The sequence below is a fragment of the Stenella coeruleoalba genome, assembly GCF_951394435.1.
Source record: "Stenella coeruleoalba genome assembly, chromosome: X".
Taxonomy (NCBI): domain Eukaryota; kingdom Metazoa; phylum Chordata; class Mammalia; order Artiodactyla; family Delphinidae; genus Stenella; species Stenella coeruleoalba.
Genome location: NC_137152.1, coordinates 8,751,920 through 8,768,726, shown reverse-complemented (window position 1 = coordinate 8,768,726; position 16,807 = coordinate 8,751,920). Strand labels below are relative to the sequence as shown.

The 16,807-nt window shown below is 39.4% G+C and overlaps 1 protein-coding gene across 8 annotated transcripts in view; it reads left to right on the top strand.

The window, feature by feature from the left end:
* The window catches only part of ARHGAP6 (Rho GTPase activating protein 6), a 552,843-nt gene that overhangs the window by 345,945 nt on the left and 190,091 nt on the right, over positions 1 to 16,807 (top strand). The window contains exon 1 of one of the 8 annotated variants that reach the window (XM_079911260.1): positions 8,579 to 8,769. The exons of the other annotated variants lie outside the window; for them this stretch is intronic. Coding sequence (XP_079767386.1) covers positions 8,755 to 8,769 — 15 coding nt within the window. The 5' untranslated portion in view covers positions 8,579 to 8,754. Of the gene's footprint in view, positions 1 to 8,578; positions 8,770 to 16,807 lie in introns of those variants that run through there. 8 annotated transcript variants of the gene reach the window in all.

Below are 16,807 nucleotides of genomic sequence, written 5' to 3'. Positions count from 1 at the left end.
AGGAAGGCAACCCTAATGTGTGTTTGTGGGCTTTTTAAAGTTTGGAGCCAGTTTGAAAAATAACCCACATTGCACCATGCATGTGGCTTTCCTTGTCAACACCCTCCTGTTGCTGACCCTAGAAGTTTCACTTCCCTTAACATACTTAACAGCCATGTGGGGATAAGGCGTAGCACTTGGGTTGTAAGGGCGGTAGCCTCGTTAGCAATTTGGGGAACTCAGTCGCCATCTCAAAACATCAAAGCCAGGAGGAATGACACTGCTCGAAAATCTTGCACCTCAACTTTATTTTATATGTTTTTTTCCTCTTGCTTTAAGAGGGCCTTTAAAGTGAAGTATCAGAGGCAATGTATTTGTATATTTCTCTTGGTCAACTAAAAAGGTGGAAAAAACATTTTGTGTTTGTGGATGGTATTTGTATAAGATTCAAAGGCAAATTTTATCTGTGTGACTGATTGATAAACTGCTAATGCTCTTCGATCCCATTTTACAAAATGGCTTTTACAAAATGATTTCACTGATGTTGAAGGAGGCAGGAGAAAGAGGGCAAATCTGAAGTCTGTAATATCCTTGGAGAGCATCTTCTTAGAAGACAGGGGAAGGAATATTTTTTTAAAATGTGAAGCAATACAGTGCACAGTTGCAGTGTTGAATACTGCTTATGCTAAGGTGGGTAGGAATTTTGAATGCACTGAAATATGGTGACAGGAGGTTTGGTACTGATACACATTTTGAACAAGCCTTTTATTAATAAAGGTTAAATGAGATTTGGAGGTTATATTGACAGTACTTATGAGCAAGACCGTTTGGTTACCTTTAACCTTCCTTTAAGAGACATTTACAGAATTAATTTGTTAATTATAAAAAGTCCCTCTTACTTTCCAATTGTTTCTTCTTCTTTTATTCTGAGTGATTATGTGTTCCTGAATATTTTAAAGCAAGGTTGCATATAAAAAGTTTTTTCTCACGTCACTAATTCAGATTGGTCCATTTGTATTATTAATCAATGGAGAATTTACCCATTCTGTTATATACAGAATTTTTCTAAATTAAGATGAATTTATTTTTAGGAAGATAAATACCTAGGATTTAATTTTGACTTTCTGCAGGACTTTGCATTAAACTGTTGCTAGACATGAATGAGTGACCTTTATGATGATAAAATAGAATGAAATATCCAAAACTGATTTTTCTCTTATAAAAAGGCGATAGAGTTGCTAAATTGTAGGAGAATTTACAGAAGAATTGACATCATTCATGGCTATCTGAGGAAAACACTTAAGATATAGTTAAGAAGAGAGTTATCGTATGACCTAGGAATTCCACTCCTGGATGTCTTCCTGAGAGAAATAAAAACCTATGTCCGTACAGAAACACGTATATGAATGTTCATAGCAGCATTATTTATAATAGCCAAAAAGAGGAAAGGATCCAAATGTCCATCAACTGATGAACAGATAAGCGAATGTGATATATGCATATAATAGAATATTATTCAGCCACAAAAAGGAATGATAAATGCTACAACATGGATGAAACTTGAAAACATTATGCTAAGCATAGAATGCAGACACAAAAGCCCCGCACTGTATGATTGCATTTATATGAAATACCTAGAATAGGCAAGTCCATGGAGAAAGCAAGCAAATCCGTGGTTGCCAGGGGCTGGGGGAGATCAGAATGGGGAGTAAGTGTTATTGGGTGTGGGTTTCTTTTCGGGGTGATGAAAATATTCTAAAATTGATTGTGGTGATGGTTGCACAAGTCTACAAATATACTAAAACCCATTAGATTGCACACTTTGGTGAATTTTATGGTATGTGAATTATCTCACTTTTTTATTATTATTTATTTATTTATTTTTGCGGTACGCGGGCCTCTCACTGTTGTGGCCTCTCCCGTTGCGGAGCACAGGCTCCGGACGCGCAGGCTCAGCGGCCATGGCTCACGGGCCCAGCCGCTCCGCGGCATGTGGGATCTTCCCGGACCGGGGCACGAACCCGCGTTCCCTGCATCGACAGGCGGACTCCCAACCACTGCGCCACTATCTCAGTTTTTTAAAAAGTCATAGTAAAGACGCAGGTTTGAGAAAAAGCAGACCTGGTTGGCATTTCTAGCTCCTCTGTCCACATAGCAAATATTTATTAAGAAAATCACTGTGTCCCTAGGTCACTGCTGGTCATGACTTGTAGGATGCCCAGTGTAATCCCTGGGCTTTAAGTGACTTCTTAGCACAGTGGAGAGATGCTGTGTGTCATTCAGGCAGTCCTGTGCAGCTAGCCAGAGAGACCCCATATCTGAAAATGCTACAACTTTGGGAGAAGAAAGGAGAAAAAATACTACAGCCATTTGAATGCAATGGATAGAATTAGAAGTCTGATAAACTAACCAAAAGACACATCAGATTTGGAAACCATAAAGACATGAGGCAAATCGTGAGAGTGTAGGGTGCAGATTTCTTTAACTCTATCCCTCATCTAACTTGAAAAGAGAATTTCCCACCGACTGAATGGGAGAAAAGCCAGGAATCCTGTGAATCAGAGCCCCTTGGATTTCATCCATCCCCAGTGCTCTGGGAGTGATTACGTCCAATGATGAACTAATGTCTGTAAAGAATGATGCATTGTGGATGTATCTGTCATTTTGATTTTAATTATAAAAGGTTACTAAAAGAAAATGACTTCCCAATTCAGTGCAGTTTGGGGGTGGGTCATAAGCACACCACCATTGCAGTTAAAATCCACAGTGAAATACTCAGACGGCAGGAGGGAAAGTGGTGGCATTCTCAGTTGAACTATCATCTACTGGCAGGTAATATAGCTGTGATGAAATTCCCCAGCAAAAAAAGGTGAAAACAAATTCATTAGAGGCACAGTCTCAGTACTAAGGGCATTGCCAACATAGCAACGAAGATGCACTGCGGAGAGTTGAAGATATACTCCCTCTAGCAAATATGCCCTGCAATAATGTTTTAAACTTGCAACGCTGTAGCATCATTTTCCTCATTTCTGGGTCAAGGCAATGTGAATATTTTATGTTATTTAATTATGTGATAAATTCTCAATTTGTTTTGGTATAATTTAACTATCTAGTGATTAGATGGATGTAAATCTTCTAGAAAGTTTTATTAGGTATCAAACTGTGCACATATTAAAATATATATGCTATATATCTTAGAATATTATATCAAATAATTATATTAAATCATTACAGTATTGAAGCACAGTCTAACAAAATTCATTAATGTCCCACCATAGAAAAGTATAACAATGTTTTTCAAAAGACAAAAAAAATCAGCAGTGATGAAAGTATTTAAGAAAAAAACCCCATATTGACACTATGTTATTTTGCCACAAAACAGCCAAAACCATTTTTATCATTCTGACGTCAAAATACTTCCAATCAGGTTAGAGTCATGTACCCTAGTGAGAGCAGTCAAGCAAACAGCTGCTTTGCCAAACTAGAGTTTCCACTGTTAGCTAATTATTCCTCGTTCTTTAACCTGAATCCCTTGGAGAAGAAGTGGAAAGTTAACCGAGTAGCAAGTGGTTGGTGAGCACCTGCCATGTACCTAGTACCTAAAGTGTTGTGGGGAACGTGGAAAAACATAAGGGGTCATTCCATTCTTCAGAGGGCATGGATTAGCCCCTAGGGTGCTGGCAGAACTGCCTTCCACTCAGTTGTCTCCAGCAAAGGACCAGCCTTAAACAAAATTCTGAAGTTTACTCAGGCCCTTATTAATTACCATGAATCCATTTATCATGGAGACTACACCACCCTGCTACACACCTCAGCCACGCAAAGCCATCGATAAACTTCTCTCTCATTTCTAAGCCTCCCCTTATCCCTTAATGAACCCCTGCTTCTTCTTCATCTATTTCACTGAAACGATGTAGGAGAATTGAATCACAGCGGTGGGACCTCAGAGGTCCTGTATTTGGCCTCTCACCCAAAGCAGGAGTCCTTTTTCTCCATGTTGGGAATGGATGACCAAATGGTTATCTGCATGAACCTCTGAGTGTGACTGAGTCCTCTTCCCCCTAAGTCACTTATCCTTGGGTAAATGTTTTCTTTAGAAAGAGTCTCCTTGGGAAAGGCCCAGGCCTACTCCCTGGAATTCCCATTCAGTCATTTCAAATCTGCTCTGTTGAAAGATAGGCCAGATCTACTACCGAATCCACCTGGTGGCCGCTCACATATTTTATGTCAGCATTTCTCATACCCCACAGTCTCTGCCGCTCCAGACTAAACAGCCTCGATCCCTCTTGTGGACTTCAAAGGTTTATTAAATGATGATATATCCAGAACCTTCCCTTCCCCATCCACACTGCCCCCTTCAGGGCTTGCTGGATGGGTCAGTATCTTTCAAAGGTGTGGCCTCCAGAACAGAGTCTGATACTCCAGGGGTGCTTTGACCTGGGTGGAGTCCCCTGCATTATCATTTTTATCAAGCTGGATTCTAAAGTTCTCTTCATGCTGCCCAAGTTTCCATTACCTCGCTTAGCACTTTTGTCAGACTTCATTTGAGCTTAGTGGACTGTCTAAGAGCTCTACCTCTTCCTCAAATTGCTTCTCTATCTCACATTAATTTTGTTACGATTTAAAAGCAAACCTCTCTAATTTTTTGAATCTTTTGATTTTAGTCTCATTCTAAACTTTTGATCTAATTAAATTATTATATGTAAGTTTAAACTATATTTTAAAACTCTAATTCTCTCTCCTATTGTCTGCTCTTCCTAGCTTAGTGTCACCTACAAATTTGATAAGCATGACTTATACCTTTATGTAAGTTTATGATGAAGATGTTGAGACAGGTGGGACCAAGTGCCTGCCATTGTAGCTTTGCCCTCTTTGTGAATTAGTACCTGATAGTCATAGTTCTTAAGCCTATGTGAATGTATAACCATTTCTGCTACATTTTATATCTGGTAAGTTTCCAGAAAAATTTGTCCATTACTTCACTGAAATTGGTCATTTACCTAAACCTTTTGGGGTCAGGCTCCATGGTAATGGGAGAAAAGTGTGTTGATGGTCTGTGGGGCAAACATATTGAGGCTGATACACTATTGGGGCCTCCCTCTATATAAAAGGACTATATATTACTGTGTTTACCTTTGCGTTTACTGTACCATAGAGCACATTCCTTTCTTAACTAAAATTCTGTAATTAATAGTCATCATTTCACAAGAAACGATGATGATGGTGGTGGTGGTGGAGGTCCTGATGATAGTGATGGTGGTGGTGGTGGAGGTCCTGATGATAGTGATGGTAGTGGTGGTGGTGATAATGATGGTGATGATGGTTATAATGATAGTGATGATGATGATGATGATGATGATGATGATGGTGATGGTGGAGGTAGTGGTGGCTCTTTCTAGATGCCAGGCTCTATCTTAAACACTTTACAGTTATTATCTTATTTAATCATCACAACAGTCTTGTGGGCTAGGTGTTGTAAACTGACCCTAACCAGTATGGACATTCACCACTATTAGATTCTCTTTGGTAGATAACGGAAGCCACTAAAGAAGTGTGAGATGGTAAAGGTTACCTACCGCTCCAGCATTACCACTATCAGCTTTTATGAAAGACCAAATTCTCCCATATATATAACCATGTATTAGCCAGTCGGCACCACAGATACAACCTGTTTTGTTACCTTGACAACAATAATAAAAACGGTAGGTGCTCTGTCCTTTCAGGTATTCTGAGCATCTCTTTGCATGAGAAGTTTACCTGATGCAGCCACAAAAGACGATTGTCTCATTAGAAATCCTAGGCCCTTCATTGGAGAGGGTGCGCCACTTTATGCGCACACCCTCCTCGATGATGAGGTCAAGGAGAGTGACCAGAAAGTGCTGAAAGGAAGTGGAACAATTGGGGAAGAGGGGCTAGAAATGTGGGGTGAGGGGGCCACTTGCCACATATTCAAACTCATCCTACACTGGGTATGATCAACTATCAAGAAATAGGTGTGGCCCTTGGGACAGCTTAGCCCTGGTTGACACATCTGCCATCCTTTTTTTTTTTTTTTTTTTTTTTTTAGTATAGTGTAAGCATTACTGTTGCCTGAGACAGATTGCTTCTGGTCAAACGAGGACACCCCAGCAAATACATCAACACTAAAGACTTCTAAGCACTGGTCAAGATGGGTAAATTCCCTGAAAAGAAGGAGTTTAGTTCTCAGAGTGACTTGAAGTTAGAACTTTTTTCCCCATTATTTTTATTTTAAAATACTTTTGCCTGGGAGAAAGCACTGTGTGGAATTAATACCTTCTTCTGTCTCCACTGCACCGTGCAGGTTAACCTAACTTGGATGGGGAAATTCTTTCTTGACGTCTTTCCAAGTGCCTTAAGAGAACGCTTTTTTGGGGGGGGCTTACCTCTGTGTATTGATCAGACTGAATAGCCCAAGGAGCTGTGGCTACCCTGGAGGGCATATTTTTGTTGAAATCTGTGCAGTGGTGCAAAGGAGCGTGCTTTTCACAACCGAAGCAGATGTGCATACTTGTAACTTACCTTCAGTTTGGAAACATGTTAGTTAGTGAGGCAGTAATTTCTATCAATAATTAGCTACCCACAGGTGGATGTGGAACTGAATATGCTTGAACTCATTAATACACTTTGAAGGCATTTTGCAAGTGGGTTAAGATCCACACTATATGAAAAAAAATAGTCTGTATACATATACACAGTATATATACATCAATCTGGGTAAACGGAGTATGTATACATAGTATAAAGTATACATGTGTATTTTTTGAATGAACTTATTTATTTATTTATTTTTGGCTGCGTTAGGTCTTTGTTGCTGTGCGTGGGCTTTCTCTAGTTGTGGCGCACGGGCTTAGTCGCTCCGCGGCATGCGGGATCTTCCCGGACCAGGGATCGAACCTGTGTCCCCTGCATTGGCAGGCGGATTCTCAACCACTGCACCACCAGGGAAGTCCCTACATATGGACTGATATATTGATATTTTATATGCCAACTTGAAATTTTATATGCCAATTCTCAGGCATTTCTTTTAAGAAATAAACCTAAATCTGCTCTTACTTCATTTCAGATTCTCCATGGGTGCTAGACTGTTTTATCCTTTGGATGGTTAAGTAAGAAAGCTCTAACACCAAAGCTGAAGTGTCGTTTATGGCTCTCCACTGGAGAATTAAGGGAGCTTATTCAGGTGTGCTGAAATCTCTCTTCTGGTCACCTCCCTGGAAGACAAGTCGCTATAGTGAGCTTGGTCCTTGTCTGCCCTTGCCCTTTAATTAACGACCCTGATCAAGTGACTTAAGAAGATACCAGATTTGGAAGACCCTCTGCTCTTTCATATACTACTCTGGTCTCCAGTGGTTCCTGTGCTGTCTTTATGTAAATAATAGAGGCCTTGGCTTCCTTTGCTCCGTAAACTGAGGGTATACAGGATGTACCTGCTTCAGCATAACCATTGCTTCATTTGGACTGGTTAACCCTGTGTGTTTTTAAGGCACGTAGGCTGTGAATATCCTTCGTTTCCTAGCAGATTACAATCAGCTAGTGTAATCATCCAACGTCTCATCTGTTGTCTTGTTAGCTCTGTGTGTGGGGGGGAACTCTTTGAAATTGTAATTCATCAACTTGTACCAAATTCTCTTTGCCATTGGTGAGAGCGGTATCCTTTGCACGAGTAAGTTTCACTCATTTAAGAGGACTACTGTGCAATAGTGAGTTTCTCAGTTGATTTGAGCGTGATGTTACTTAGGTCCCAGGTCTAATCTTGATTACGATTCTTTCACTTTCTGTCCCATGGCTGAGCACCTCCATATGTTGACTGTTTGTCCCCCAGTTATCTTTTGGGCTTGGGAGAGCCAGTTGAGAATATGGATGACCAAGTACAAATCAATCCCCAGAGCAAAAGAACAACATTTAGAGTACAGAGCTCAAGCCTTGATTATGGCTCATCTTTTCCCCAAGAAAAGACAAAGACATTTCTGTATAGATGAAAACATATTTGTATGGCGGAGTGTGTGTACGTGTGCATGTATGTAATGTGTCTGTATGGACGTGTGTGTGTGTGTGTGTGTGTGTGTGTGTGTGTGTGTGTGTCAGGGAAGGGGTAGATCTGTTGTCATATGAATGATGACAGCAAAAATACCCATTCGTTACCGTGGAGCAGGTCATGTGCTGAGTGTTTGACCTGCCGCATGTTTATTTGTGCAAGGGTTTACTATAATGATCACCCAGGCATTTCCAGAAGGAGAAGATGAGGAGTGATTTGTCAATGCCTAAGGGTCTCCCAACGTGTGGTCTACAACTGTGTTTGTCAGTGAGTTGTTTGGGCCTCGGCAGGAATTTTCCCACAGAAAGGATGTTCTAACTGGCAGACTCCCAGGACCGCCTACAAATCCATTTAACCATAACGGAGCTGACGAGCACTGTCAGGGCTGGAGTTGGTTTCCAAATGGGAAGTCAGCCTAGTATTAATAGCACAGTTCCAGCTGCACTTTGGGTCCAGCGGACTTCTGATGGACCGGCCTGGGAACCGAGGCACTCTCTGTAACATTTATAGGAAATGGATTCCTTGGTGAGCATGGTGGGAAGGGAGTACTGTGGTGGCATGAGAATCACGGCTACCCATTTCCCCCTTCTTTGATCACCACCACCGTCCGTGTCCAGCAGGAAGAGACTAAGGTGAACCCTAAGGGAATTCTTCTCCCACCTTCAAGCTGGGGAGAGCCTGCCCTGGTCCTCGTCGGCTCGCTCGGCTTGGCTGTTCCCATGTACAGGATATTTGTAAGTTGGGCGTTTCTCGGTCACCTGTATTTGCTTGTGTGATACAGATGTTTATTTTAACATAGTAGCTGTTTATCCAGGTAAAATTACATTAGAATTGAAGGTTTATTTTTGCTTTAAAAACTTTTTCTTCATTTTGACTAATTTCAGCCCTGATTATGTTCTCGTGCTTCTTTAATGGGTTAAAGGCATTATTTTTATGCAAATGGAAAGGGTGTGTATGGTTGCAGTAAAACATTCCGTTTTCTGGTTGTTATTAGGAGGAAATGAGAGAAGTGGGTGGGGCAGTGTGGCGCGCGCGCACGCGTGCGTGTGTGTGTGTGTGTGTGTGTGTGTGTGTGAGATTTGAATTTGACCAAAGTTATGTAATTTGAAAATGACCCAGAGGTGTGTTGTTCAAACCAATATATGCTTTAAGATATCAAAAATTGTGTTTGTACTCAAGAGAGTTCTTTTTCACTAGTGTATTTGGAACTATTTCAGGCCATTTTTTAAAGCAGAAGTTATAGACCTAAATCTTTTAAGGTTTTTCTCCCCTGGGAGCTCTTTGAATATATAAAAAGTTTTTAAGGATTTTTAAAGGCTAGATGGCAGCAAGTGAATTCTTTCCTGCTCATCCTGAGTAAATATCTCTGTGATGTAGGTACGTCATCAAAGTTATCTTATGAGGTGCCTGTGACCCAAAGGGAAAATAATTTGTTTAGTAACTTGATTTTCTTCCTTTTTTATGATTCACACGTTGTCAAATTCATCCTGTTTGGGGCATTGTAAATGTGGGAACTTGCAAATGAGTAACAAATTGACGGTGTAAATCAACTGAAACGTATATGAAACCCTGCCGGCTTCTTCGGAGGTCTCTTGGTGTTTCTGAACCACACTTCTCTTTTCTAGGATTCTGTTTCAAGACACAGTTCTAAATGCAAAAGGAAGATTTCAGCACCCAATTACATTCATCTTTATAATTTTGGGCCCCTTCAGCCCCTCCCAAACATTGGAAAGCTATCTGGAGTTGGAATTGCTGAGACAAGGAAAACTTTTCTTCCAGAGGGTTTTTTAAGGAAAAATTATACTTTAAGGTTATGAGTATAGAATTGCAACACAGACAATTCATAATACTTAATAAGCCTCTCTAGATCAATCTAGATTATCTCTAAAATGTCTGTTTCACCCAGCCCCATAATTACATACTTGGGGAAGTAAAATTGAGTGCACAGTTTTCAGAGTGGCAGATCTATTTGGAATCATTCCAACCCAATTGTTCATTTTGTAGGAAAGGGAACTGGAGACCAGAGGGATCTGGGGACTTGAATAAGGCTGCTGCTAGTGAGGGCAGAGCTGGGAGTGTGATGGCAAGCAACAGTGAGAGTGTCTGTCACCTATTAAAGGCCCTCTATTTCCTATTTACTTACATCTTTTCATTTCACCCTCACAACAGTTTTGCAAGGCATGGATCATATTCCAGTTTTTAAAATGACAAAACTGAAACGTGGGAGGTTCTCTAACTGCGCAAAGTCAATAGGCATTAGGAGGCAGAGCAAGAATTCAAATGCACACCCCCTGATTCTGAAGGTCTGGCGTCTCCTGGCTTGAGCTGTCTTCCACTGTACCAGGTTGGCTCCCAGGCCTCAGTATAGCCTAAAATCCAAGCAGCATTCCTTTGTTATACATGTTTACAGGCATAACTCATCTTATTGTGCCTCATTCTAGCACACTTCACAGATAATGCATTTTTTACAAACTGAAGTTCTGGCAACCCTGCGTCGAGCAAGTCTATCTGCACCATTTTTCCAAAACCATTTGCTCACTTTGTGTCTCTGTGTCGCATTTCGGTAATTCTCACAATATTTCAAACGTTTTCATTATTATTATATTTGTGATGGTGGTCTGTGATCGGTGAGCTTTGATGTTACTACTATGACCTGCTGAAGGCTTAAGTGATGGTTAGCACTTTTTAGCAATATTTTAATAAAGATAGGTACATTTTTAGACATAATGCTATTGCTCACTTAATAGACTGCATTATATAGTGTCAACATAACATTTATATGTCCTGGGAAACCAAAAACTTCGTGTGACTCACTTTATTGCAATATTTGTTTCATTGCGGTGGTCCGGAACCACATCCACAATGTGTCTGAGGTATCCCTGTATAGGGGTTATGTCAAGAGCATCTTTAAGCAACCACTGGGTTACTGAATTCAATGGGTAGTAGTCTGGGGTATTGGGTCTCCTTACCTTAGTTTTTCTGACAAAAATGATTATTCCTCTCCTACTAGATTCAATAATATTCCAAAATTTGTCTTCAATTAATACCTCCTTTTCTTCTTTGGAAAATACATACTTTGAAATGTCTAAGTCCTTTATTTAGATTTAAAGAAGAGGACAGTCCTTTCTCTCATTCAGTGATTCATCTGTTTATTCATTTATTCATTCAATAACTATTTATCGAATGTCTACTATGAGCAGACACTATTCTAGGTTTTGGAGACACTGCTCTGAGCAAAGCAGATGCAGCCCTGCCCTGCTGGTACTTTATCCTACTGTGTCAGGAGATAGCCAGTAAATAGCAGAAGATAAAGTAAGTGAGATGGTGATAAATGTCCTAGAAACAAAAAATAAAGAAATAAAGAAAAAGATCAAGGAAAGGAGACACCCAAAAGATGGGTGGGAGTTATTCAAAAAGGACTTTGCCGCGAGGGTGTATTTGGGGAGTGTTTGTTACTGCATTATTGGTTCAGTAAAAAATGCTGGTAGGTGTCTATTTCTTCAGCAGTTTCCTTTCTAAAACCATGATACTCTAAGCTCCACCTGTGGTGAAATGCTTATCCTAACTCTGTCTCCATCCTTGTGATACATCTTCCCATCTGCCTCTTGTGGAAACTATTGTTATCCCTGTAGTATCCCCCCCACACACACAAAAAACAGGGTTAAAATGAGTTGCCCATGAATCTTAGGGGGATATGAATAGAGAACAAGACAAGCATAGTCCCTGGGCTACTCTTCCCAAACATCTAATTTATAGGGAAGGAAACCAAATCTCAAAATGCTGAAACGACTAGCCCAGAATCACACGGCGAGGTGCTCATTATTTCATTTATCCAACAAGTTGTGGATGGAGTTTTTCTGGTGGGTCAGGCTGCTGAGATGGATCCAGGAGAATCAGCAGTACTCACGGGACACGGTCTCTGACCTAGAGGCACATACCGGGACCTCTGTCCCCAACCCAGTGTTCATTCCTGTATACCATGATGGACAATCTTCTCTCTTTTCCAGGGTCTGAGAAGAATGGTGTTCCCATTTATATTAATATTTCCCACTCTGCATTTCTAGTGTGTTATGGGTTACATGAGACCATATCAGCTGGCCTGGGAACCACAACGACTATGTATGTCGTTTCCATGGGAAAATGCATTTAGACCTTAAACATCCAGCCATCTTTACAAACTTTCAGACTGGGGAGTGTCTGAGTTGGAAAATATGAGCAGAGGTTGTTTAGGGTCCATCGAGGCCACCTCTGGCTGCCCAGCCTCTCAGATATTGACCATCTCCTGGGATAAACAACATCCTCTTCCGTCCTAAAGACAGCATCAAATGAGATACAATGAGTAGTAATAGCTTCCTCAAAATCGTATGGAAAAGACTTTCTTCTCTTCACTATGAAGGCAAACTGATGGTCGTAAATACTCACCTTTAGGGAAAAGCTCTTCAAATGGGAATCTGTGGTTGTGCATACCAGCCATTCTGTAGTTTGTCATGGCTCTCTAAGGCTATGGGGATCTACAAGGGAATTGTAGCTCATTTGATCTGTGTTTATTCCATCATCTACGTATGGGACTCACATTTCCATACATGGCAGTAGCTAGCATAGTACCACAAATGTGTGTTGAATGGAAAGAAATGTTCTCTTGGCCATTGCCTAGGCTAGCAAGTGCAGTTTTCCCATCTTTCTTCCATAACGTGAATGCCATGGGTGTTTCAGTTCCTGTTTTACATCCCTGTCATCACCTGCTTGATTAGAATGATACTGCTGTAGATAATAATGACTTTGAATTTATATAAGCTTCCTAAGGAAACATGAACTTATATTGAACTGCAGTGGACGCTTCACTAAGGATCAAAGGAATTATGATTATGGTTGCCTTGACAACCATCGTTCTACACTCTGTTTTATTACTTACCGTTTTCCTATTTTGAGGTCATTTTGAGGATATCATTAAGGTTTCATTTTCAGTTTATGAGGCTTCTGGGAATGATACAATTTTATGTAACTACAAAAGTAGCCCCTTTTCTTAAAATTTCCCCGAACATTGGAAAGTCCAGGCATGTGAAATAAACTGAAAATGGGCTATTACTTATGTGGACACATAAATGTCATCTTTACTCTCCATTAAGGTAATTATTTTTAAAGGAATGAAAGAAATTGTTACTTTATATTTCTCTTTAGCATACAAATATGACTTTTTTGTTTCTTTCAAAAGGGAAAATTCTTGCTCAGTAAACTTCCATAAGTGTTTTTACCAATAATGCAGTTATTAAACTGAAAATAGCTATATGAGAAAAATAAGTTACTCTGGGAAAGGGCCAGTTTGAGAGACGGTCAAACAGTGATATTTTAACAACACGTTAATAATTAATAATCAACACATCCTCTGTTAAGATTTTTGGTAGACCACATCAGTTTTTTAAAAGAGAAAACTTGGTAATTAATACTTTAATCTTTATAATTGGTTTATTGGTATTAAAAGAAAAATATAGTATAAATATACATTATCACACGACTACAATATAAACAATCATTGTAAAACATTTTATTTTGTCCAATAACTTATTTTTTAACCATTAAAAGTAATCTTTTATTTTTTTAATTTAATTTTATTAATTTTTTTATACAGCAGGTTCTTATTAGTTATCCATTTTATACATATTAGTGTATATATGTCAATCCCAATCGCCCAATGCATCACAGCACCACCACCCCCCTCCGCCTCTTTCCCCCATTGGTGTCCATACGTTTGTTCTCTACATCTGTGTCTCAATTTCTGCCCTGCAAACTGGTTCATCTGTACCATTTTTCTAGGTTCCACAATACGCGTTAATATACGATATTGGTTTTTCTCTTTCTGACTTACTTCACTCTGTATGACAGTCTCTAGATTCATCCACATCTCTACAAATGACCCAATTTCGTTCCTTTTTATGGCTGAGTAATATTCCATTGTATATATGTACCACATCTTTATCCGTTCGTCGGTTGATGGGCATTTAGTTTGCTTCCAGGACCTGACTCTTGTAAAGAGTGCTGCAGTGAACATTGGGGTGCATGTGTCTTTTTGAATTATGGTTTTCTCTGGGTATATGCCCAGTAGTGGGATTGCTGGGTCATATGGTAGTTCTACTTTTAGTTGTTTAAGGAACCTCCATACTGTTCTCCATAGTGGCTGTATCAATTTACATTCCCATCAACAGCGCAAGAGGGTTCCCTTTTCTCCACACCCTCTCCAGCATTTGTTGTCTGTAGACTTTCTGATGATGTCCATTATAACTGGTGTGAGGTGATACCTCATTGTAGTTTTGATTTGCATTTCTCTAATAATTAGTGATGTTAGGCATCTTTTCATGTGCCTCTTGGCCATCTGTATGTCTTCTTTGGAGAAATGTCTATTTAGGTCTTCTGCCCATTTTTGGATTGGGTTGTTTGTTTTTTTAATATTGAGCTGCATGAGCTGTTTATATATTTTGGAGATTAATCCTTTGTCTGTTGATTCGTTTGCAAATATTTTCTCCCATTCTGAGAGTTGTCTTTTCATCTTGTTTGTAGTTTCCTTTGCTTTGCAAAAGCGTTTAAGTTTCAGTAGGTCCCATTTGTTTATTTCTCTTTTTATTTCCATTACTCTAGGAGGTGGATCAAAAAAATACCTTGCTGTGATTTATGTCAAAGAGTGTTCTTCCTATGTTTTCCTCTAAGAGTTTTATAGTGTCCAGTCTTACATTTAGGCCTCTAATCCATTTTGAGTTTATTTTTGTGTATGGTGTTAGGGAGCGTTCTAATTTCATTCTTTTACATGTCGCTGTCCAGTTTTCCCAGCACCACTTATTGAAGAGACTGTCTTTTCTCCATTGTATATCCTTGCCTCCTTTGTCATAGATTAGTTAACCATAGGTGCGTGGGTTTATCTCTGGGCTTTCTGTCCTGTTCCATTGATCTATATCTCTGTTTTTGTGCCAGTACCGTATTGTCTTGATTACTGTAGCTTTGTAGTATAGTCTGAAGTCAGGGAGTCTGATTCCTCCAGCTCTGTTTTCTTCCCTCAAGACTGCTTTGACTATTCGGGGTCTTTTGTGTCTCCATACATATTTTAAGATTTTTTCTTCTAGTTCTGTAAAAAATGCCATTGGAAATTTGATAGGGATTACATTGAATCTGTAGATTGCTTTGGGTACTACAGTCATTTTCACAATATTGATTCTTCCAACCCAAGAACACGGTATATCTCTCCATCTGTTGGTATCATCTTTAATTTCTTTCAGCAGTGTCTTATAGTTTTCTGCATACAGGTCTTTTGTCTCCCTGGGTAGGTTTATTCCTAGGTATTTTATTCTTTTTGCTGCAAGTGGTAAATGGGAGTGTTTCCTTAATTTCTCTTTCAGATTTTTCATCATTAGTGTATAGGAATGCAGGAGATTTCTGTGCATTAATTTTGTGTCCTGCAACTTTACCAAATTCATTGATTAGCTCTAGTAGCTTTCTGGTGGCATCTTTAGGATTCTGTATATATAGTATCATGTCATCTGCATACAGTGACAGCTTTACTTCTTCTTTTCCGATGTGGATTCCTTTTATTTCTTTTTCTTCTCTGATTGCCGTGGCTAGGACTTCCAAAACTATGTTGAATAATAGTGGTGAGAGTGGACATCCTTGTCTTGTTCCTGATCTTAGAGGAAATGCTTTCACTTTTTCACTGTTGGGAATGATGTTTGCTGTGGGTTTTTTGTATATGGCCTTTATTATGTTGAGGCAGGCTCCCTCTATGCCCACTTTCTGGAGAGCTTTTATCATAAATCGGTGTTGAATTTTGTCAAAAGCTTTATCTGCATCTATTGAGATGATCATATGGTTTTTATTCTTCAATTTGTTAATATGATGTATCACATTGATTGATTTGCGTATACTGAAGAATCCTTGCATCCCTGGGATAAATCCCACTTGATCATGGTGTATGTTCCTTTTAATGTGTTGTTGGATTCTGTTTGCTAGTATTTTGTTGAGGATTTTTGCGTCTATATTCATCAGTGATATGGGTCTGTAATTTTCTTTTTTTGTAGTATCTTTGTCTGGTTTTGGTATCAGGGTGATGGTGGCCTCATAGAATGAGTTTGGGAGTGTTCCTTCCTCTGCAATTTTTTGGAAGAGTTTGAGAAGGATGGGTGTTAGCTCGTCTCTAAATGTTTGATAGAATTCACCTGTGAAGCCAATTGGTCCTGGACTTTTGTTTGTTGGAAGATTTTTAATCACAGTTTCAATTTCATTACTTGTGATTGGTCTGTTCATGTTTTCTATTTCTTCCTGGTTCAGTCTTGGAAGCTTATACCTTTCTAAGAATGTGTCCATTTCTTCCAGGTTGTCCATTTTATTGTCATAGAGTTGCTTGTAGTAGTCTCTTACGATGCTTTGTATTTCTGCGGTGTCTGTTGTAACTTCTCCTTTTCCATTTCTAATTCTATTGATTTGAGTCCTCTCCCTCTTTTTCTTGATGAGTCTGGCTAATGGTTTATCAATATTGTTTATCTTCTCAAAGAACCAGCTTTTAGTTTTATTGATCTTTGCTATTGTTTTCTTTGTTTCTATTTCATTTATTTCTGCTCTGATCTTTATGATTTCTTTCCTCCTACTAACTTTGAGTTTTGTTTGTTTTTCTTTCTCTAGTTTCTTTAGGTGTAAGGTTAGATTGTGTATTTGAGATTTTTCTTGTTTCATGACGTAGGACTGTATTGCTATAAACTTCCCTGTTAGAACTGCTTTTGCTGCATCCCATAGGTT